At 34.8% G+C, this 25627-nt stretch overlaps 2 protein-coding genes across 2 annotated transcripts; one reads left to right on the forward strand and one right to left on the reverse strand.

The window, feature by feature from the left end:
• Positions 1-1576: 1576 nt before the first annotated feature.
• Positions 1577-3386, forward strand: LOC131156528 (secoisolariciresinol dehydrogenase). The gene is made up of 3 exons (XM_058110293.1): positions 1577-1715; positions 1835-1918; positions 2322-3386. Exons 1-3 carry the CDS (start codon positions 1696-1698, stop codon positions 3115-3117), a joined length of 900 nt encoding a protein of 299 aa, XP_057966276.1. The 5' UTR covers positions 1577-1695; the 3' UTR covers positions 3118-3386.
• A 708-nt stretch (positions 3387-4094) lies between these two features.
• On the reverse strand, positions 4095-15865 carry LOC131156529 (uncharacterized). Its single transcript, XM_058110295.1, has 2 exons — positions 15363-15865; positions 4095-4602 (listed from the first exon to the last, which is right to left on the reverse strand). The coding sequence occupies exons 1-2, from the start codon at positions 15642-15644 to the stop codon at positions 4342-4344; spliced, it is 543 nt and encodes a 180-aa protein (XP_057966278.1). The 5' UTR covers positions 15645-15865; the 3' UTR covers positions 4095-4341.
• Positions 15866-25627: the final 9762 nt, after the last annotated feature.

Genomic DNA, 25627 nt, shown 5'->3' on the forward strand with positions numbered 1-25627 from the left:
CAATTTCTTCCCAACATTTAGTATACTACACCTGATATATATATATATATATATATATATATATATATATATATATATATATTTAATTTTGTAATTATTATTTATTTTTATTTTAAATATTGATTACTATTAATGTTATTGTAATTTTTTATTGTTGTTATTTTTTTTATTTTATAATAATTATTATCCTTAAAATAATAATTTTTATTTTTTGCTTTTTTGGTTTTTGTTTTTTTTGTTGTTGTTATAGTTATTATTATTTTTATGATAAAAAATATTATTGTTATTGTAGTTATTTTTAGCTATTTTTACAGTAATTATCATCTTTAAAATAATAATTAATATAAATTTTCCTTTATTATTATTATTATTATTATTATTATTATTTTTATTATTATTGTCATTATAATTTTTATAATAATAATATTATTTTTATTGTAATTATTGTTAGTTATTATTTTTATAATAATAATGCTTAGTATTATTATTTTTGGTTGTTTTTGTTAGATTATTATTATTTGTTATTATTTTTATAATAGAGATTATTATTAGTGTAATTATTATTTTTGTTTTTATTACTTTTATAATAACTATTGTGCTTAAAATAATAGTAATTTAATTATTATTGTTATTGTTCGTGTTGTTTTCATTATTTTATAATAAGAAATATTATTTTTATTGTAATTATTATTAGTTGTTATTATTATTTTTATTATAATTATTACCTTCAAAATAATTTTTATTATTAATATTATTCTTGTTGTTATTATCATTTTTATATATTGTTATTGCAATTATTTATAGTTATTATTATTTTTGTTGTAATAGTAATAATAATTATTGTCTAACTAGGTTTGCACGAGTGGTAAGGACAAAGTTAGACTTTTGTGATCCAAGGTTCCAAGTTTGATTCTCTAATTGTGATTTACTTAGTGAATTAATAGATACGTGTCAACGGGCAAGCAACAATATTTTCATCCTTGATTTGATGCTGCTTGTATAGGTTCAAAGAGCTCACTCAAGTTAGAGTTGTGGATCATAAAAAAAAAATAATAATAATAATAATAGTTATTATTACTACTATTTTTTGTTGTTTTATAATATCTTTTATTATAAAATGAGTTTGATTTCATGGAATCTAAATGAATTTTAGCCCATTTAAACTAGAATAATGATAAAATTTGATTCCATTCCACCTTTAATTCCGTAAACCAAACAGGGAAAAGTGAAACTGGCCCGGCTTTTGTTTGGCTTCATGCCCTTCATCAAAGGATTTTCAGGGGAGATTGTCATGCCATGCGATGGAGGTGTCTCTAGAGGCAGCCATAGCCGTAAGACTATGGGGCTTGTTTGCCTACCCAATTAACAACATGACCATCAAAAGTTTTCACTGGCTAAAGCGTTTTCATGTAGTGGGTAAAGGTTCAATCCAAGTAGTGGGGCTATCTTCTGTCTGTCATAGCCTACTATGCGTCAAAAAGGAAATCTAGGGCGACTGTTAATTTTAATTGGCAAGTTGCAGACTTCATGCTTACAACCCCAACCCCTCCCCCCCGGGCCCCACTTCCAAGCTTACATTTATTTATTTATTTTCTAGACCATGTGTTTGGATTCCTAGTTCCTCATCAAGCAAAAGCTAAAGAGAGGAATTCCAACCCTCACTCCCTCCCTTCGTCTCTCCTTCTGCAGGAAAACATGTTTAATGTTCTAATATGGTTGGTTTCTTTAACTTCGTTTTTAATCACTAAGCTGCTCTTGTCCTTCTTCCCCAAAGCTTAGAATATGTTCTCTCTCTCTCTCTCTCTCCCTTACATGGGTTGCTTCCCATTTTCAGGCCTGGCAGGAAAACTGTCTCTATGTCAAGAGCTTTGCTTGCTACAGGGAGCCTCATGAGAGATCTGTCTACCCAGGCAGGAAGGTGTGTTTAATGCTCCCTCCTCTGTCCCTCCCCACAATTTTCAGATTTTATCATTATTCTTTCATCTCCCCCTTCAAAAAGAAATAAAATTTTTTTTCAAAAAAAAACCCAACTGATGTCACAGAGTAGGTGCTAGGCTGCATCACTTGCTACATAATTTTGGCATTTGTTACTCTGCTTAGCTTGCTGCTAAATATTAATTGTGTGGGCAGATCTAAATTTTTGTTTTTTTTTTCTGCTGGGCTAGTATATTTTCTGATAATTCTCTTAGGTGTTGTTTGGATGTCTGGAATCCTTCTTAGGAATTGGAACTGGAATGGAAAATACAGTGATAATGGCGCAAATCATGGACATCTAACAATAAAATAATTAGAATCTATTTTTGTGCCGACAAATTAAGCAGACTGGAAGGCAAGGTAGCTCTTATAACGGGTGCAGCGACTGGTATAGGAAAAGCTACTGCTGCAAAATTCGTCAACAATGGTGCCAAGGTGGTGATTGCTGATATCGACCACAGGCTTGGCCAAGTCACTACAAAGGAACTTGGGCCACATGCCACCTTCATTCCATGTGATGTCACTAAAGAATCCGATGTCTCTAATGCAGTTGACTTCACTGTCTCCAGACATGGTTGGCTTGACATCATGTACAACAATGCTGGGATAGCCTGCAACACTCCCCCAAGCATTGTTGACCTCGACCTTGCAGCATTTGATCGAGTCATGGAAATTAATGTGCGAGGAGTCGTTGCAGGAATAAAACATGCATCCCGTGTGATGATTCCACGTCAAAGTGGTTCCATTCTATGCACGGCGAGCATTACAGGTCTAATGGGTGGGCTAGCACAGCACACATATTCCATTTCCAAGTCTGCTGTTGCAGGAATTGTGAAGTCTGTTGCGGCTGAGCTGTGCAAGTACGGTATTAGGGTCAATTGCATATCACCTTTCGCAATCCCCACGGCATTTGTGATGCAAGAAATGAGACAGATTTATTCTGGGATTGATGATAGGAAGCTTGTGGAGATAGTACACAAAGCTGGTGTACTGCAGGGAGCAAACTGTGAAGTTAGTGATGTAGCCAATGCTGCACTCTATCTTGTGTCTGGGGATGCCAAGTATATTAATGGGCATAATCTGGTGGTGGATGGAGGTTTTACATCACTGAAGAATTTGGAGTTCCCCGCCCACGTGCGGTAAAAGTGTGAAATATAATCTGCAGGGGTCTTGCAGATTATGAAGCTGGAATTCAAAACACCACTCATATCTTAGCGCATCAGAGACCCTTGATGGTCCAAAAACCAAAATCCAAGGGCACTTGTGCATCTGATGGTCAGTGGTGAGGGGATAACCTGACATTCTTTTATCCTGAGCTGTAATCTGTTTCACCAAATTATGGAGATAGAATTGAATCCTTACCATCAGTGTAATAAGTAGCATTCAAAGATGAGTATAATTTTTCTACCAAAGGCTGTTTTATATGAATTGTTTGAATTCACAATCATTTAGTTAGGCATGGCATGTTTCATATCTATTATGGCTTATCACCAACTCAATGGGTATTCGAGCACATGATTTGAGATGATTTTTGTAGCGAACAGGGGTTTATTTGTTTTTAAAATTTACACACATGTAATCCTCTGTCAGGAATAAAAATTTGAGACCATTACAGAAGAAAGGTGGGGTGCAAGAAATATCTTATTTTCTTTGCAGTTGACCTCATGGACAAGCAATCAAGCCCACTTGTTTCTCCAAGATGGAGCTGCAAGACTTGTGATTTATAGGTTTATCATGAAGAAAAACACAGTAATATAATGTCACTGGACTTAACACTCAACTCATGAAGGTGCATTAGGAAGAATATACAACATCAACTCACTTACTAATTTGACACCAAGTGCACAAACTTCATAAAAAGCAAAGATCCATTGGTGCCGAAAAGCCAAAATGAAATTTTGTTTTGTTTATCAAACCATTGGAGCAAGATGCGGTTGCTTCTTTCTTTGTACTTCATTGTTATTTGATTTAGTTTAACATTATGTTGTATTAATCAACGCTTGTTCAATATTAATAGTTTGGTTTAATATTAATAGGTTTGTTTTTTTTGTTACATGTTAAAGCATGACATCCAACTAAAAAAGTTTCTCTTTTTGATTCATTAGGAGACTCACCAGATCAACGCAATACAGCAGTAAATGTGACTGCTCTGAGCCAAATGGCAATGATGATACTCTTGGAAATCCATTTACAGCCATAATAAAATCATGGAAAATAAAATTCCTATTCCGTGGACAAGTTGATAGGAACAATACTATCACATAATTGTGATTGCGACTATTTTTTTACAAAAACAATAAAAATAAAAATACAGATAGCGATTGGCTAATATGTAGATACTCCCAAACCTTCAATCCCAGCAAGTGATCAATCCTGCTCTATCCGTTGGGCAATCAAATCCACAGCTGCATTTGCTGATGAGAATGCTCCATGAAAACTATCTTGATAGGAGATGGATTCCAATTCCCTGGCCATCTTTAACAAAATGACACCCAGGTCGGTCTGTTTCTCCACCAAAGATTTGTGGTATGAGCAGGCAGCAACCTTGCTGATTTCTACATTTGTTGCCTCCGGGCAGTACTCATCATCCAACCATTTATGCAGAGTTACTCGTAACCACTCTGATTCCTGCAATAATTTGGAAAGTTAAGCATACTGCTAGGAAAAAATGTTCCACACAAAATAGAATTCCACCATACATATAAGGGGGAGGGAAGGGTGGAGGCACAAACTAGAAAATAGTGCAATGGTACTACTTAAATCTTGGTCATTTGAAGTAGACAGTAAATAATGTAGCATAAAATATTAATTCTGTAATAGTTAAACAGCCTTTCACATTTTTCCAACTTAAAACGATGTTCAATGGAAGAGAAGGTAGTGGAAGGTGAGTAGAAAAGATTCAAAATTTCCAATTTGCAACTGAATCATCTAGTTTCAATTGGAACATGACGATAACCCTAGAAGCCCATGGAATGCAAAATTCTATCACAATTATAAAATTATTTGCGAATCATGGCATGTGCTTGATGCACTGCAGCCTCTTCTTACTTTGCAGGGTTGCTACCCATCTCTAGAGTACCCTCTTTTCTTGTTTTATTGGAGCCTGGGTGCCACTGTGAGTGGTGGGCAACTTATTGCTTGTGAGGTATGGGGTTTTGGCAGCAGGAAGGGAGAAGTGCCATGGCATTATGCAGTTTTTGCCATTTTGTGGGCCTGGATCAAAAGTAATGCGAGAACCTTCAATGATCACATAACCTCCTCACGTCTGTTGGGGGGATAGAGCAGTGTTCTCCCTCTCTGGGTCCATTCTTTCAGGTTTTTTAGGTGTTTGCCACTGCCTGACCTTATTAGAGATTGGCAGGCAGTGCTTTTGTAACTTTTCTGGTTGTTTTCATTTTGCTCTTGGGAGAACATCTTATGTTCTCCCCTGATTGTATTCTCTGCTTCATTGTTAATATATTTCCTTTTTTTTTTCATTATTAATTTAATTCCTTTTTTTTTTAAGCGAGTTTTATGAAACACCAGCTATTCTGGCTTAAATAATGGCACTCAGACATTTTCAAGCATGGGGCTCAATTCACACTTCAATTCAAAACTTGAAGTTAGTTGAAACATATGATAGGGTTAAATTTGATCTTTAATGACAGTATTCATGGTTCTTGGAAATGCTCTATATTGGCCTTACAAGGCTTAAAATCTTGTTTTGATGATAACAAATCAGAGGAACTTAACATATTTGGTTAAGTAATGATATTTCAGGACTCAAGTATGTGAATACAAGGTCTAGTGCACATAAGGATTATTGAAAGCTTATACTCCAAAGAAAGAAGATCTCATAAAACTTATACTATTAAAGCATGGATTCAAAGATGATTTGATGAAACTTAAAGTGAATTGAAGTTGGAAGTCAAGATAGACTCAAGAGATAGAAAAACATGAAGACTTAAGTGCTTAGAATGTCAAAGTCTTAAAAAGTCTTTATGTAAGTACTTCAAGCGATTTCAATATGAATGCATAAAGCTCTTACGTGAAATACTTGGACCTAGATGCCTTTTAAAATACATGAAAAATATTTTTATAAGGTCAAAAGTTATTTCAAAAAGGTTAAAATTATTTTTGGAATGAAAAACACCAAAACAGGATTTTCCAAATTCTGTTATTTTTTCTATATTTGCATTGATGTGCATTTTTCTCTATCAAACACTCCTTATCTTAAAAAGTGTTCAACATGAAAGTTGTGAGATTTTCTCTTAACTTTTTGTTGATACTAAGAACGTCTAATTTGGAGTTGCATAGAAAAAGTTACGACCAAAATACTGAAGGGTGGTCAAAACTGTCAGGCGGCTGACCCTTGTTTGTTCAGGCGATTGACAAGCAGACAGAACCTGGTCAGGCAACTAACACTATATTGTGTTGCAAAAATACGTTGAATTAAAGGCTTAGGCGACTTACCCAACCCCTCAGGCGAATGACCTTCAATTTTTCAAATTTAAAACAGCGAGGGAATGTTTCCAAAATAGATTTCTTGGGTTCCAAACTCTTTCAATACTTGGGAAACACTCCAAACAACTTGGGCAACACGAAAATATATTTTTTAACTCTATAAATACATGCTGATTTCAAGAATTAAAATACCCAACAAGAAAATCAATCTCAATTCTCATATTTTCAAAGCTCTCTCATTGAATACTCTTGCTCATACTCTTGCTGAGATTTTACTGATTTCAAGGCCACAGTTCTTGCGTTCTTATCTGAGTTTTACAATCTAAGAAAGAACCCCAGTGATATCTTCTTGAGCTTCATATTTCTATATTGTGATTTTGATTGGAGTATATAGATTTCAATTGTACTAATCTACTCTTTTGAGAGTGTTATTGTACACCAATTTGTTTCTTGTTTCTTTTGTAGTTTTTGACAGTTCAAGGTTGGTTGAATCGTTGTATCGAGCGTGAGGTATCGCTTGGAGAGGGGGCTCCACCCTAAATGAAGGAGGGATTGTAACAGTTTGCTTCGCCCATAAAGAAGTGTTATAGTGAAATCCTTAGGTGGTCTTACCTAAGGCGAGGACGTAGGCGGATATAACCGAACCTCGTAAAAGCTCGGTCTCACTCTCTATCCTTACTTTTGAAATTTTTGCATATACATATATAAATTGCGTGGTTGTGTATCTAAGTGCAAGAAGCTGAAATATTGATATTGAGAAAACTTTTAATTTAAGGAAGTACGTTGATTAATCTTTTGCGGAAACCTTAAAGGGAGTACGTTGATTAATCGTTTGCAGAAACCTTGGTTAAAAAAAAGTGTGTAAAATCCATAAATACAGAGTTTTTATCAAACTCTACACTGAGTTATACAAACACTGAATCAAGGAAGTACTGCTGAAACTTATATATTGGTTAAATAACTTGATTAGTTGATTGATTGACATTGTTGAAAGTCTCTCATTAAGAATTATTGGCTTGTGGTGATATTAAGTGTGGATTGTGGTTGGTTTAATTACGCATTAAAAATCAAATTATTCTTGTGTGTTTGCTAAGTTTACAAAAGGTTGTGAATTTGTAAAAAGATTTAAAAGAAACTTCTAAAAACCCAATTCATCCCCCTCTTGGGACTACACCTTAGTTTTCACTCTACTATCAAGAAGTTCCCCTACAAAAAATTTCCCCCTTTTGTTTTGTAGCTATAAGTAGAATAGTGGATGAGATAGAATGAAGAGATTTACAGGTTGCAGAAAAACCTTTTCTAGCTTCCCAATTAACTAAATCAGCCAACACGCTGATCATGCTTATCTGTTATAGACTGAAACATAAAAAAGAAATTGGTGCTAGAAAATAATATCTGAAAACAAGGGAGCCATATAATCCGCTGCAATGGATGCTTCTTACATGTTATGAGCACGGATAACACTCGTAAATTCAGGTTTAGCCTTTTAAAAGATATTCACCATTGATTCTGTTTCTGACTCATTATAGAGACCTACTACAAGTAATTTATTCTAATATTGCACAAGTGGATTGAAGATCCTGAAGTGATATTTTTGGAAACTTTAAGAGCAACACTGGAGAGCTCAAACACATAACAAGGAATAAATAGAAAACCCTCAAACCAGTTGACAATGGATATTCGTGTTGAACATCTATGGTCTACAGAAGGACACAGTGGGTATTAGGAATTTGGTTCAAAGCAAGCCCCAAATAGACTGCAGAAGAGTCTATGCAATAAGCAGGTAATGAAAGCTCCTTACAAGCAATGCAATAAGGGTTTAGCCTAAAATTCTGGCCACAAATAAATTTCTGAGTGTAGAACGAATGCATGACCTATATTACTTGGGGACATCTAAATATAAGATATATCCAGAGTCGAACACTAATAGTTTATGAATGATTAGAGTTTGAAATGACACTCAAAATTCCTTTTTCATAATGAAGGCATCATTAATTGAAATTAACCAGAACTTGTCAATAATGTTTCTACTTAAATAAACTTACAAGAGAACAACACACATTAAGTTGAGAAGTTGTTTTTTGCCAAACAAGTCATGAAATTAATATTGATTAGCCAACCTAAATTTATAGAATATTGTGCTCTAACCACAATATGTAAATAAGTAGGAGCATCCAAGAAATCTAATTTGTTAAGTTCACATAATCCAAATGATAGGCAACTAGCAATCTTCTCACCAACATATTACATATTCCATAGATGGTTGCAATCACCTTCATGCATAAAAAATTCACCACCATGATTCATTATGCATTTACTAGACCAACACCATCCCACACTCACATGCTCACAAGCATAGTTACCGAGACCATGTTACTTTTGGGATTGTTGTACAGACATGGGAACAAGATGCATCACCTAGCTTGCTACATGGTATGTGAACAACAACAACATCAACAAACCAAACCTTAAGTCCCACTAGGTGGGGTAAGCTACATGAATCCTTTTCCATCAACTTATGCTATAATGAATAATTTCTTTCGACAAATTCAGGGCTATTAAATCCTTACTATCTCATTCCAAGTTACTTTAGGTCTGCCCTTATCCCCTTCTATTGCCTCTCACAGTAACTAAATCACTCTTACTCACTGGCACATTATGTGACCTACATTACAAGTGCCAAAACCATCTAAGTTGTCCCTACCTTATCTTATCTTTTATAGGAGTTGCAATTAACTTACTACGAATATGTTTATTTCTTAATTTATCTTTTAACGTTATACCACTCCTCCATCTTAGCATTCTCATCTCGGAAACTTTTACTTTTTTGATATGTTGTTTCTTAGTTGCCCAACATTCTGATCCATATAACATAGTTGGTCTTATAGCCGTTCTATAAAATTTCCCTTTTAATTTTAAGGGTATTCCACAATCACAAAGCACACTCGAAGCACTTTTCTATTTTACCCAACCTGCTTTAACTTTATAAATTTACATCTTCAATTTTTCCTTCAACTTGCATAATAAATCCAAGGTATCAAAATTTACTAGTGTTATTGATTTCTTCATCATCAAGGTATTCCACGATCACAAAGCACATTCGAAGCACTTCTCTATTTTACCCAACCAACTTTAACTCCATAAATTTACATCTTCAATTTTTCCTTCAACTTACATAATAAATCCAAAGTATCAAATTTTGCTAGTGCTATTGATTTCTTCATCATCAAGTTAACTTTGTCTCTTCCTTTTACTAGGATTGAAATTACATTTCATATATTTTGTCTTATTTCTACTTATCTTAAAGCCTTTAGATTCTAAAGCTTCTCTCTGTAATTCTAATTTAGATTTTACTCCACCCCTAGTTTCATCAATCAAGACAATATTATCTGCGAACAACATACACCATGCAACCTCATTTTGGATACTTCTAGTCAGTTCATCTATCACAGTAGTAAAAATATATGGGCTCAAAGTAGATATGCACACCTATTATGATTGGAAATTCTGTAGTCACTCCACCTATAGTCCTAAAACTAGTGATTACTCCATCATACATATCCTTAATGACATTCATATACATATTACATACACCTTTTTTCTTTTCTTTTTTTCCCTAAAACCCACCATAAAACTTCCCTAGGTACCCTATCATATGCTTTTTCTAAGTCAATAAAAACCACATGTAAATCCCTTTTCTTTTTCTTAAACTTTTTCATTAATCTTCTTAAGAGATATAAAACTTCTGTAGTAGATCTCCCAAGCATAAAACCAAATTGATTTTCTGAGACCTTCGTTTCTAGCCTTAATCTTTATTCAACAATCATTTCCCATAATTTCATTGTATAACCCATAAGTTTAATTTCACGATAGTTATAACAATTTTGAATATCTCCTTTATTTTTGTATATAGGTATTAAAGTGTTTTTCCTCCATTTGTTTGACATTTTATCAATTTTTATAATTTTGTTAAATAACTTAGTTAACCATATAATTCTGTTATCACCTAGGCATTTCCAAACTTCAATTGAGATGTTATTCAATCCTATAGCTTTTCCATTTGTAATCTTTTTTAGTGCAAATTTAACTTCAAAACTCTAATTCCGCGAATTTTTAACCTTTTCCTCATTTGTCAATTCTAAGTGTAAGCCTTCCACTTGGTTTTCATTAAATAGCTTACAAAAGTAACTTCGACGTCTTTCTTTTTGTCTTCTTCTTTAACCAAGACAATATCATCATCACTTTTCATACATTTTACATTAACTAAGTTCTTACTCTTTCTCTAAGTCTAGCAAGTTTAAATATGTCTCTTTCCCCTTCTTTTGTGTCTAATCTAGCATACAAATTATTAAATAATCTATATTTAACTTCACTAACAGTCTTTTTTGCATCTTTTCTCATCTCTTTATTTTTTTTTCAAAGTTTTTCACGTTTAAACATTTTTGTCATGTTTTATATCAAATTATTTTTATCTTTACAGTTTTTTGGACATCTTGATCTCACCACCAACTTCTTTACTATTCGAGAATCTTCCTCTTGATTCACCCAAAATCTCTTTTTCTATCTTTTTAATTGAGCTAGCTATCCTACTCCAAGAGCGTTTGTGTTTACATCATCCTATATAGTCCAATCACCATTTTTGACCATTTATCTTTAAATTTTATTACATTTACTCCTTTAGGATTCCACCACTTAGTTCTCTTCCACTAATTTATTTTATCATTTCTATTACATTTTTTAATATATATATATATATATATATATATCTAACACTAAAACTCTATATTGTGTGGTTAAGTTTTCACTTGAGATAACTTTACAATACCTACACGATAAATGATCTACCCTCCTAGTTAAAAAAAAAAAAAAATCTATTTGAATGGTCCACTATTTCAGACTGTGGCACGCTTTAGAGATTTATTCGGATTACTTATTGAGCATTGTTGTCAAAATTAGGATAAAAAATTTTTTTAGTCAAATTTATCTTGATTAAGAGTTAATTAATAGAGATAAAATAAGATTATATGAAAAAGATCTAATAGCATATTTGATTTTAATATTTTGGCATGTTAAAAAATATTAAATGATGGGGATTATGAAAAAATATATAAAAAAAATGAGGTTTTACTTATTTAATATTTTGGTGCATAACAAAAATATATATTAAAAAAAGGTTTACTTATTTAATATTTTGGCACATAATAAAAATATTAAAATGATTGCGTCGAAGACAAATATAAAACATTTAATTTTTTCTATTATAAGAAATCTATACTGGGGAGGGGGGGGGGGGGAGAATGGAGATTGGAGTAGCAGTCACAAAGATCTCAAAAGAAAGAGAGGTTACATAGCCACATAGATTGATTAGTCTGCTTCTTCCTTGCCTTCTATTGAAATGGAGAGATCCATGATGATGATATGTTTTTGAATTAGTTGTCTTAATTCTTTTGATTTTTTTCCTTTCATTTATAGTTTTAGGACTTCTTGCTCTTTAGTTTGTATTCCTCTATCACTCTTAAGAAATTTATTTTATATATGTGTGTGACTGTGTGTCCCTCACTAACCACCAAGTGATGGATTAAATTGTCTTAAACTCAATTTAGCCAAAATTGAAAAATGAAGGGCATTTACATTTGGCATAGAAGAAATTTACATAATTAACAAAGTTGACAGTGGGTTGGGATAAGAAAGTTGAGAATTGTCCAACATAGAACAAACATTTTGTATGTTTAAATTTATAAATGCTGATATAGATCATTACATGTATATTAATAGTGAAACTATTTTATATATGTTTCTTGTCAAGTTTTTGTCCTATTAGATTACCACTTTACCTAAAAGCTTAAACTATTAGGTTGTGGGCCAACAATGTATATCAGGCTTTAACATTACCCAGCATGTGCAGCCTGACAACAAGTGAAGAGATAAATATACGATAAATAGCACCTATGATAGGGAACACAATAATTTTTTTTAAAAAGTACTACATAGTAAATGCAGGCAACAAAACTAGAACTTAGGGCCTCCTACTAACCAACTCTTATACCATGTTAGATTACCACTTTACCTAAAAGCTTAAGCCATTATTTTGTGTGCCAACAATGTAAATCAAGCTTTAACATGTCCCATAGGGAATGTTTTGGAAATTTTAAAGGGCTTTATAAGGCAACACATGGACAATAAATTAAAAGTAGAATTTGAGGGGAAAGGTCTACTTGGACACAAGGCACATGCACGTGTATATTTAATATCTCACAGCCCAAATTTATTTTTTGCAATTTTTGGATGGATATACTAAAACTAAAATAACATGATTACTATAGCATAGAACAAATAGAAAATAAATGCATTAAATTAAACACACACCTTATTTTGAAAAAGTGGTACATAGTAACTATTCCAAATCCACAAATAAGGTATCTTAATGATAATTTAATTATTGTTTTCTATTTTTGCATAGTGAAGGAGCATATTAAAAAACACGTTTGTTTATGTTGCCAATTTCTTGCTTTTGTTGTTGGTTTTCAATTGTTTGTGAAAAAATTAAAAACCAGATTTTATGGTTTTCAATTGTTTTGGCAACTTTTTGCCAAAAATTTTTATATCCAGAAATAGTTTTTTTTAGATTAAATCATTCATTTTATACACACTTTTTAATTAAAATTAAATGATCGTATGAATTTTAATATAGTTAAAATAAAAATATACATAATTTTTAAAAAAATTAAAATAATAAAAACTAATTACAAAATATTTTTACTATTTTTCAATTGTCATGTATAATAAGGTTGTTATTGTAAAGTAAAATTTGAAAATATAAAAATTAAGTAAAATAATTATAATAATTTTTATTTCTATTATAGTATTTTTAATTTTATATTTTTCAATTATTATTCTAATTATATTTTTATAATATTACTTGATTTAAAGATTAAAATGAACATTTTTTAATTAGTTTTTAATTTGATTTAGCTTTACAAGTATTAACCAAACAGATAGTTGATCGCTAATTTCTAGTTTTTGTTTTTGGTTTTTGGTTTTCGTTTCTAGTTTGCCTTTTTGTAATTTTTGATAGTGACACCAAACAGCCCCTTACATAATTTATGTTTTCCTCTCTTTCTTTCTTCCTTTCCCAATCATATGCCTTCTTTCTTGTATATATTCTGAAAAAAGATCCTTAGATTCATTGTCTGCATATTTCAAGTGGCTTTTGTTGCATAGTCTAGGTGATTTGCAATAAATACCACGGAAAACTTATTCAAGTGGGCACAAATGAGAGGGCAGCATGGTGCACAAAAAGCATAAATATTAGTATTTATACAATGCAAACATTGTGTTAGGAATATTAACACTACTACAATTTAAAAAATGAAGGCATAAATTTCTAGATAACAAAAAAATAATTCACATAGGTCGTGCTATTTTATTCCCTCTGCTTTGGTGTCCATATTTTATTCCCTAAAGTATCCTTGTATAAATATGGATTCAATGGTAAAACTAGGGATAATGTAGGAAAGTAAGTATCTCATAAGTCAGAACTAAACCTCATCCCCTTATAACACATAAATATCTCATATTTACCAATGTCTCTTGACTTAGTGTCTTCTTTTTAAAGTCTTAAAATATTCCTATAAATTTCTAATTTTGACTAAAAAAAAAATTCACCAGTACTTGATCATATTTGCCCAACAATTCATACTTGCAATAATTCATACTGAGCTAGAGAGTAAATTGTAGAGATATAGAAAAAAAATTAACTATTATAGAAAAAAAATAATAGTGTAAAGATTAAATTAAGGCATATTATCACATAAGTATTTTTGTGTCAGCCAGTTTGCGTGCTAACTTCAAGTGTCACCATGTGGCCCCTTTTTTGTAAAGAGCACACAAGGGATTGAGACAATAAAAGATGATATCAAGCATTGCATTGAAAGTTCATCTTATGCTTAGCTTGCTGATCCGATTTGGATCCCGCACAATTTCAGATGGTGCTTGATAAATATGGTCAATCTGGAAATATATTTTTTACAAATATTAAAAATTTTAATATAAAAGCAATATTTTAACTGCATTGATAGGGGTCTACTTGTTAGCAAATGGGGTACATATTTGATAAGAATGTTGTGAATAAGTTAACACAAACTTTCAACCCACAATCAAATTATTTTTCATAATACCACATAGGCCTGAGAAGGGGTCACTGGACTTGGAAGACTCTAGTGTTACTGTGTAGGTGGAGCATTACTGTCCAGTGACCCCTTCCTTTGTTAGGCTTATGTGGTGTCATGAAAAATAATTTGTTTGTTGGATTGAAAGTTTGTGTTAACTTATTCATAACATTCTTATCAAATATGTACGCCATCTGCTAATAAGTAGGCCCCTATGTCACTGTGTTAGTGGAGCAATACTATATATACATAGCATATTTATCCACAGCATCACGGACAACATATTACAGTGTTATCCAACTATCTTCTGCGTAGAAAATTGCATCAATCCCATGGTATATATCCAATTCACAGCTAGCTATCCCTTCATAATCTAATAATTCTCACAACAGCGCAGGGCATGAACCTGCGTCCATAGACAATTTTTTTCGTATTCTGTTAAGTGTTAACCATAACAATGCTTTTAAAAAGTCATTGACAACACATAATGAAGTCTGAGAAATTCAACCACCAAAAAACAGTGTCAAACTTAAAGCTGGACTCTGGTTGAAATTTAACAAGAAAAAATAAACACACCAATGTTTTAAGCAACATCTAGCTGTTTCATATTCTTTTAATAGGCTAGAATTGTTTAAGGTAGAATTCAACAAGTCAGATGAAATATTTAGAAATTGGGCCAAAAACACCTTAAAAATTAATTTAATCATCTAAATTTAAAGTTCTCAAATCTACACTACCAAAACAGCTGAATTGCGCAGTACTTTCAAGGAAAAATACCTCCAAAGCTTTGGAAGGATCCGACCACTGTTCTGGAACTCGAAGGTCCTCAACTCGTGCTTTCGCCTCATCTTCTTCACCGCTTTGCCGATTTGAGGACTGCGAACACCGAACCGGAGGAAAACGGAAGAGCCCTTGAAGAAACCATCTGGGTCGAGAAGAAACCTTAAAATTAATGGCAGGAGTCCCAATTACAGTGGCACCAGGCATCTTCGAACCCTCACGAAGGTTACAATTCGGGATGGTTAAAGCTGCTCCAGAGAGAACCTGAGAACACCCCATGGCTGGATATCTTTAATTATCCGGAGAAAACATCTACTCCTTCGTGATGCCGAACACTCTTATTATGAAGGAGATGTCTTCTAGGAACGCCCCCATCAGAATTCCTCCCGAAGATGGAGCCTAACCTTCTTAGCCACTCTCCGACAAGGGATCGGCAGAAACAAGTCTTATCATTTAACTAGGCGTGGTGTCACGGACCCCAATTTCAACTCAATTAACACGCGGCTCTCTCTCTCTCTCTCAAGTCCGTCAAAAACTACAGGTTCAAGCCAATTATCATGACACTCGAGAGATTTTCGAAAGTCATTCATAGTCACGAAATATTCGTTTCAATAATAATGAATTCATGAAAATAAACGATCTTCATACTTAATGACACGGAAAACTAGTTATTATATTCAATTAATAAGACAACCACACAAACCATCATTTGAGTAATTCAACATCCGGTATAAAAGTCTCTGGTGAGGAGGATAAGTAAAGACATCTCTCCTTCCCATTTAATCGAGGTCCCACTATCAAGCCCTAACATTCTCTCCACTCACTCTATCAACGACCTCGTTGATGTATTTGTAAGAAGACTTCTCATTTTTGTTGTTGATGACCATCGTCATTGATTACATGTCTACCAAGGTATACTCTACATATTTAGTCTCTACTTTATATGACTCATCCATGGTATAAGAGAAATACAACCACTGACTTCTAAAGAACTGAAAAGTGATATAACTCATCCATTGTGCAAAGGTAACTATGACAACTGGCTGGTAAAGAACAAAAGGATAGGGCTTGTTGATTGTGTGAGATAACTATGACAACTGACAGTTAAGGATCTAAAAAAGGATACGACTCATCGACTATGTGAAGTAACTATGATAATTGACAAGTAAATAACCGAAAAGGTATACAACTTATCCACTCCTGTTGGTTGTCTTTTAGGTATTGAAATCTACCAAATCTCACCTCATATCATTGTTCAAATCATCAGAGGCTTCCAAGTCTCTATATTAACTTGGTCAGAGCATGAAGTGTTCACTGATTACGCTCTTAAATTGCATAATTAGACATTTTAATTCGTACATTATGACTTATATTTTTAATTAAATGCCTAATTACTCTCAATATTTTAACAAGGTGTCCTATTTATAATATTTGGGATTTATGGAGTAATTTATGAATTTTTGACATTTTTTTATCACAGAAAAATTATCGGGAGCTAAAACCGGCATCAGTTTATAATTCGTGCATAACTTTTCCATTCGAGTTCCGATTGAGACGATTCAAAATTCTAAAGAAAGATGAGAAGATTATCTATGACTTTTGTGTTTTGAGTTTTGAGAGATATGAGCTCCAGAAGGATCAAAATTGGCTTCGTTCGCAAAGAAAAAAATGAGAAAAACAAAAACAAAAAGAAAAAAAATAATAAAATTTTAAACTAATATGACCCGGCCATGCAGCTGGGTCGGGTATTCTCGCGGGTCGTAGGGCACTCTCTCCCCCTCCTCTTATATTTCCTTCTTCTCTCTGCCACCCCATGCACTTCCTTCCCTTCCCTCTCTCGCTCTCTCCCTAACTCTCCCTTCCTCCTTGCTGTAGCTAGTCCTCCGTCCCTCTCCAACTACTGCCATAGTCGGGCCGCCAGCTGCCATCTCTGCTGCAATTCCCAGCAGCTGTGCTAGGCAGCCCTACTGCTCTTCCTGCCTCCCAATTGCTCCCAGCTGTCCTAGCCGAGAAGAACTGCTGGAGCTGCTCCAACTTGCAGCCACCTTACTGCTCCTGCAAGCTGCTGCCGTGAGCCACCCCGAGAAAGCCAGCCACCAGCTCTGCTCCAGAACACCCGTGAGAACCTGCTGCTGCTCAAGCCACGGCAAGCTACACCACTCGAGACCAGCCACCCGAGGACTCGCTCAAGGCTCCTGCTACTCCAGTTTCTTTCTTTCTCTCTCTCTCTCTCTCTCTCCCTCTCCTCTTTTCCTTTTTTTTTTTTTTTTTATCTTAGTTAAATATTGTTAATTTTTTTTTATTGAGGTTTATTTGAAAAGTTTAAATTTTGAATATTGTTTAAGGGGTTTTATTATTATTGAAGTTTATTTATTTATTTATTTTCTCTCAATTAAATTTAGCAGTAGATTTAATTAATGCTTCGAGTTATTTAATTAATTAAGTAAAGTCCGGTTTGGTTCTAAAAATAACAGAGAATAAATTACAAAAAGAAAAAAAAGTGTTTTTGTTTTTAGAATTTGAATTAGTTGTTCTCTTTAAGATTTAAGTTTTTTTGAAACTCGATTTAATTTAGCATTAGTCTTATTAAAGTTCTTGTTTTTATCGTGTCTAGTTATTGTTTAAGTCATTAAAGATTTAAATTTTGTTCGAATTCTTGTTTGCCTTAAATTTTGATTTGGTTCAAGTTTTTAATTTTGTTAAAGATTCGGTTTTTATCGTTCACGTTTGTGTTTAATTAAGCTTTATTATTGCATGTTTTAATTACGTGTTAAAGTAACCATCTTTAGTTTCTATTCTGAAGTTTAACGCGTGTTTCAATGTATGCCTGATTAGACGTAGGATTTCCGTTCTTGTTATTTAATTCAGTGCATGCTAGGATTAGGGTTTAATTTGCATGTTCGTTTAATTTGTCAAAAGAAATCTCAAACAATTTAGAGAACCCGAATCTGAACTAAGTTCAGTAACTTTTTATTTTCGATTTGAAATACACAAAATTTAATATTAAACCGCATTCCCTGAGGAGATGATCTGGCCTTTGGGCTGAATTTTACACGACAAGAACTCCTATACTTGGGAAAGCTTCCAAACTGCTCATTTTTTGAGTGAGTCATTCACCCTGCCTACCCTTTTTGAGCTTTGGCGTGTCACCCTGCCTACTTTCCTAGGTACCTGGCGTGAACTTTTATCCTTTCCCTACCATACTAACCGAAGAATGTCTTGTTCACCTTGCCAAACCTTTAGCGCATGGCATGACACCTTACCTACTTTTTTGGGTGCTTGGTGTGAACCATTACCCTTTCTTTGCCATGTTGACTTACCAGAGTGTGCAGCGTTCACCCGGCCAACCCCTTTGAGCACTTGGCATGACACCTTGTCTACTTTCTTAGGTGCTTGGTGGGAACCATTACCATTTCTTTGTAGTCCTACTGGAAGTCCTCTTCTCACTAACCCGTCAAATTGTCATGGATTCTTTTCCAATATGTGCACGCACAAATATAAGCAATGATCTTCATAAGTCCCGTAAGGAGGCTTCAAGCTCTATTGGCACTACCCCATAAGATTATGGAAGGCATCACGCCCACGATGTGTTCTAGCCTATTCAAGGCTTTCGATAGCTCAATATTCTCTGATAGACCTCAAGCTCTATTGGTCTGTTTCCCATAGGGAGGCCTCAAGCTCTATTGGCACTACCCTTTGGGATTCTGGTTGGCATCATGCCCTCGATATGTTTCAGCCTACTCAAGGCTTCTAATAACTCAATATTCTCTGGAGAACTCAAGCTCTATTGGTCTGCTTCTTGTAGGAAGGCCTCAAGCTCTATTGGCACTACCCTTTGGGATGATGAATGGCATCACGCCGGCAATGTGATTTAGCCTATTCAAGGTGACAACTCAATACTTTGCGGTAGACCTCAAGCTCTATTGGTCTGCTTCCCATAGGGAGGCCTCAAGCTCTATTGGCACTACCCCTTGGGATGATGGATGTCATCATGCCCTCGATGTGTTTCCAACTGCTCAATCCTCCATTCGAATACCGCAAGCTCTATTTTCCTTTCTCCTTCATGAGATGGGAGATGGCATCATGTTCTCAATGTATTTCAACCTTTTCTCGAGGCTTTCAACTACTCCATACCAGGGATTTTTATACATGGAGTGACTTACTCAAGTTCCACCATTCTGTTTTCAAAATCAATTTTCTATTTGGTGGCCTTAAACTATGTTGGCATGCCCTTCTCTTGAGTCATCCTTTGCCTTATATGCTTCTGCATTGTTCAGTTTTACAAAATTTTGAATTCTCATTTTACAACTCACAATGTTCACGCACACAGGGCTCACGCACATCGTGCTTTGATACCAACTGTCACAAACCCCCAATTTCAAGTCAATTGAAGGGTCACGCGGCACTCATTGAGGCTCTCCTTTGACAGAGTCAGCCAACAACTACACGTTCAAGCCGGTTATCATGAACACTTGAGAGGTTTTCAAAAGCCATTCATAGTCATGAAATATCAGTTCCAACAAGAATAAATTCATGAAGATAAGAAACCTTCATACTTAATGACACATGCAACTAGTTGTTATAATCAATCAACAAGACAACCGCACAAGCCATCATCCGAGTAATTCAACATTCAGTATAAAAATACTTGACGAGGACAAGTGAAGAAATCTCTCCTACCTGGTAGGCTTGCTAAGGCTTGGGTTCTTAACTACCAAAAATAATATTTATAGAACCTAACTAATCCCAAAATCTATAGAAAGTGGGAAAAGTTGGGTATCAATCCACAGGGACTCAAGTGTAGTTCAACTGTTTCCAATATAGTTTATTATAGCCTCGTGTAAATTAAAAGAGAGTGTAAAGGTGAGGTTTTTCTAACGTCCTAATGAAAGTGTTGACCTTATTGGTCATGCACAGTTTTGATTATGACAAATATTCATTGTATCTAATGAGTGTTTGAGTTTTCGTCCAGGAACTAAGAATGTTAAGATAAAGATGTGCACAAAGCAAGTAAAGCCCGAAGACCAAAGTTTATTTCATGTTGTAATATATTTAATAGGTCTGTAATAGTAAGTGGACATTTGGTTTGTAATAAGCTCACACACACATCACATGTATGATTTACTACGCAAGCTCAAATAAACCATGATTAAGAAAATGACCATAGAAAGACTTTAGGCTTTTTCCTTCAGTTGACCGACACCGGACTCTTTTGGTGTCTTCAAATTGGACCCCAAGTGACCCTAGGACACACACATTTACACATTTTTCTATTAGGCACTTGAATAGGGCTTATATGTTTTGAAACGGGACCGAAATGCACACATGGTGCACTTTCAGTCGACCAGAAAAGTTAGTTCAAAAGGCCTTAGTCGACCGAAACCTCCTAGGTCAAAAGTTTGACCACTTGGTCGATCGAACCAAAACAGTTCAAAAAGCCCCGGTCGAAGAAACCCTTTTGGTAAACTTTTTGACCACCTAGTCGACCGAACCAGGTAGTTCAAAAGGCCTTGGTCGATCGAAACCTCCTTGGGTCAAAAGTTTGACCATCTGGTCGACCGACCACTTTTGTACTACAACTACCTGGTCGACCGGAGGGTCCTCGGGAGAATTCCCAGCGGTCTGGTCGACCGAACCATGTAATTCAAAATGCCCTGGTCGACCGAAACTCAGAAAATTAGGAAATCGCCCTCTACTGGTCGACTGTGCCCTTAGTTCAATATTTCCCTAGTCGACCGAACCATTTGAAACTTGGTCGATCGAAACATTTCTGGTTGACCGGACCTCTCGGGTTGCCTTGATTTTTTTTTTACCACAGTTAATATTTTTAAACAGGATTAAAATGCTCTAAACATCATTAAACTTCCCTAATAATACCCAATAGGTCCCCAACGGTCATATTTTCTCCCATGTCTATATATATGAGTTCATTTGAGAAAATTAGGGGAAAATTAGCCACTTTGATTAGGGAAGAATTCTCTGAAAAATAAAAACCCTATTCTACTCATTTTTGGGCCTCATTCACTCATGCTTATCGTTTAATAGTGCGTACATTACTTGTAAGTGGATTGAGTGTGTGTTTGGGAAGGTTTGCTCTCTTGGTTGTATTTGTTTGACATGATTTTAGTGAGAGCCAAACCTAAGGATTCTTAGGGGACTTTGTTGATAAGTCTATCCTAAGAAGACCTTGTTAGATTTTCTAAGCTTGCACCTTCATTGCAATATTCTGAGAAGATCATATAGTATTTTGTTTGCAAAATCTTTTCAAAATCATCTTCAAATATCTAGTGTGCTTTATATTGATAAATACATTTGAAAAAAATATTTGTTTGTGTGATAGTGGTCTTTGTAGCAATATCCATTCACTCATATATTATTTGCTGAATGCAAAGATTATACATCTTTTGCAAACCAAGCATATACATCATTTAATACTTACATGCTTGAGTTATCTTGCTGTTGAAATACTGGAGACTTGACATCTTTGTGTGAACTTATTTGTTGAATATCGTGTGATACAAAGATTTCTTGTTTGCCACTCTCACGTACACATTACACATATAGAAAATACTTTTGAGAGTTGAACCATTTAGACCACATTGAGCTTACATATTGAATCATATTTGTGGTGTATGTTATTGCGCGCATTTGGGTACATATCTGCTTTACACAAAAGCACAATCATTATACCATCTGATTATATACACATTTGTTGTATATTCCAGGCACTGGCTTGAAGAGGGAGACTAGCCCTGGAATAGTCCCAGATTGGCTTAGACTTGGTTAGGAAAGCTAGGTGCGTCGTCCTGTTAAGGCGTGTAGGTTGAGGTCAGCCCCGCTAATTGACTTGGTTAAGGTTGAGGCCAGCCCCACTAATTGACCTGGTTAAGGTTGAGGTCAGCCCTGTGTTAATTTGACCTGGTTGTAAACGGTGTTGCTCCATCCTTAAGTGAACTATTAGTGGAATCCTCTAACTTACGAGCTAGAGGCGGGGACGTAGGCACAGTTGACCAAACCCCGATAACATATCGTGTGTTTGTTTATATTTTTGCAGTTTATACTTACTGCGCATGTATGTTATGGGTGAATGATGTGTATGACTTAATTTCCACATTATACTTATCTACGCATTTGGAAATTATTTAGACTGACCCTAGGTTGTGTATTTACTGTTGTTGGATAAATTAACCTAGGTGAAAAAGTTTTAAATTCCAATTCACCCTCCCTCTTGGGAATACACCAATTTTAACAGAAAGCATGTAAAATCTATATTATCTTTACTCTTACAAAGCAATGCTCAATTGATAAATCAGACTTAGGATGTCGTGTGCGTAAACTCCATTCGGTTAGCTATCCATATTAGGCTAAACGATGAGAGGAACCATTTGAAGGCATAGGGTAGCAAGGGTGCACCAATCGTCCGAAGCACGATTGGGAGCTAGAGTATACCCTATCTCAGCGACCACGCAAAACCTCTTTAGTATCTGTAGCCTACTATGTATATCTGACTGAATCGGTCGTAGTGCTATCCTATCTCTAAGACTTCTTCACAATCAAAGCGGTAAAGGAAAGTAGTAAAGGAAAGTAGTAAAAGAAAGCAACTAAATCAAAACATGTAAAGATGAAAGTAGTAAAGATGGTTTTGTATTCTAAAAAAATCGTCTGTCACTAACAATCATTCGTACAATAGGGAACCAGAATAGGAATGCAAATTGAAAGCAGTAAATCTAATCTAGTTTGGGTCTTAATGGCATTTTAGGTATGTCACTAACCCAAAATTAGCCAAAGAGGAATCCAGAGAACATGTTCGTAGCTATTTTTTATACCCATTAGGGTTTACAAGGTTTGAATTTCGAAATAAGAAAGTTCTGTCAAAATCTCACGTAGAAGATCATCGCTGTCGACCAAGTAGCACCCATGCTTTCCCTTGGTCACACTTGGTCGAGACTCGCGGGAAATAAGGGATTTGAATCTTCGGCATCTTCGACTTCATCGCACCATAGGATCTTGCTGGTCGAGTTGATGGTTGAGACTTGCAGTATCTCGAACTTCAAGAAATCTTATAAACTCGATATAGTTGCCCTTCAAGTTCTTTTGGTTGACCACTTCGTCGATACACTCGGTGTTTCTAGGCTCGATAATCTTCAGTATCTTGACTTGGTCGCCCTTAAGGGTCACATGGTCAGACATTTGGTCGAACCTTGCAGCAATTCTTCTTTAATTTGAACCTTAGGGTTTTCAGCTAGTGACTTGGTGGCCCCTTGTGTTGCTAGTCGCACCACATGTCGGACAAAGTCTTCTCTCCTTTGATGTGTGTTGAGGCTTCAAGAGCTTGGCTGAACATTGGATTTGAGCTTTAAGTATCCCAAGTACTCCCTTGGCTTCTTGTAACACCTAACTCCTTGGTTTTAAACTGTATTTCTTGAAATACGAACAAACCTTGCATAAGTTCGAACTATGTTAACAAAGGGTTACATACAAAATAACTGAGGATAAACAAAGGTAATTGAGGGCCTAAAGTAATACATTTTAAAGACTCATCACAACCCCCAACTTATGCTTTGCTAGTCCTCGAGCAAAACAAAAACTAAGAAAATCCTATCTACCTCCTCTTTCGCAGGAAACACGATTTCATTTAGCATATGCAACAAGACTTTAAACCCCTAAGTTGATCGTAGTGGTCGAGTTGTAGTCTCGTGAGGGTTTCTAGGGTGGTACCCACAAACACCAAAATCAATAAACATAAAGTGAGATAACATGCAACACAGTTATGCCATTTTACATACAAGTATATAACCTAATTACACCCAGGCTCTTTCATCCATAACTTTATTATACAAACAACTCCGAAGGAAATCATATGAGTTTCAACATGGTTTAGCCATTCATAAAAACACACTCATAGAGAATCAGTCCAGAAATTACAATTCAGAATTAATATTATCATGTAAATTCAAGTATGGATAGGCCACAACATAAGGCATGTGTAAAGTGCATGATCTGTCACACTCAAAATACCCTTGGACACCTACATAATGGTTGTCTTGACTTAACCTCACTGGTATACCCTTAAAAATCAATCAAGAAAATGAGTTCACTCTTATATATGAGGAAGAATGTCATGATAAAAAAATCCCACATATTTTGAAGAACTAACGCTAAACATGGAGTGAACGAGTCTCATACGAATGGAATCCAGCCTATTAATGAGGTGTTGGGTCCTTCACTCTAGCATCTTCTCACCTACTCATCACATCCAACCAAGACCACCCTAGGTTGACCTATTCATGGACCAGACATGAACACAACTGATACATTGGACAACTAAAGAATCTTCAATCGTGTAAAGTCATATGTGTTGTGTCCCTAGCTTGACCTTTTTATATTTGGAGCAAGTAGTCTGCATATTTTTCATTTCTTTTTCTCTTATGCTAATTCTTTTACGCACTTTTCTTTTCATGGTCAGCTAGGACAATTTTCACAACTTTTTATGTCTTCATACCACCAATGGAAAATTAAGCTAAAAAAGGAGTCCATGAAATAAGTCTATCTCTAGGGGTGGCTTAATTTTCACATCTTGAGTAAGCTACAAGACCTAGGTTTCTATCTCCCCACTAAACATCACCTCTAGGCTAGCAAGTGCAAGAACCGAGACTAGCAGGAAAAGAAAAATCTTAAAAAATAAAGGTTCATGGAGTTTCGTAAACTCAGAGTTTGACCTCAACAACTCAAGAAATAAACTACAGGCTCAACAATACCTCTAAAGTTCTCATAGTCGCCACGGTTGTTCTCTCAGTGCTCTAAAGGAACCCTAAGTGTTACAAACCACGTGCAAGTGCATTTTGAGCCTCATAAAGTACCATGTGAATATATGAGTTTACATAACCATATTAATACAAACGAATCACTAGTCAACCCACATAGAGTGACTTATTAGTACATAAACTATGTTTAGTGAAACTATGAACAAAAACTCACTACTTCGTTAGTGAGCATAACAAGGTCATATGATTGATACGCATATGTATGGCATAGGAGGATGAGAAAAACTCCTCATCTAAATCAATTAATGATTCTTGCAATGATTCATCTCAAAAATCAAATGATGAAAATATACCATCATATGAAGAACTTCAAAATGAATTGTTTAAAGTGCATAAGATTTTAGTTAATGTGACTAAAAGATATACATCATTGAAAAATAAGAATGAAGGTGTAATGAAAGAGTTGGAATCTCTAAGACTTGCTAAAAGAGAAAATGA

This window comes from Malania oleifera, chromosome 5 (assembly GCF_029873635.1).
Source record: "Malania oleifera isolate guangnan ecotype guangnan chromosome 5, ASM2987363v1, whole genome shotgun sequence".
Taxonomy (NCBI): domain Eukaryota; kingdom Viridiplantae; phylum Streptophyta; class Magnoliopsida; order Santalales; family Ximeniaceae; genus Malania; species Malania oleifera.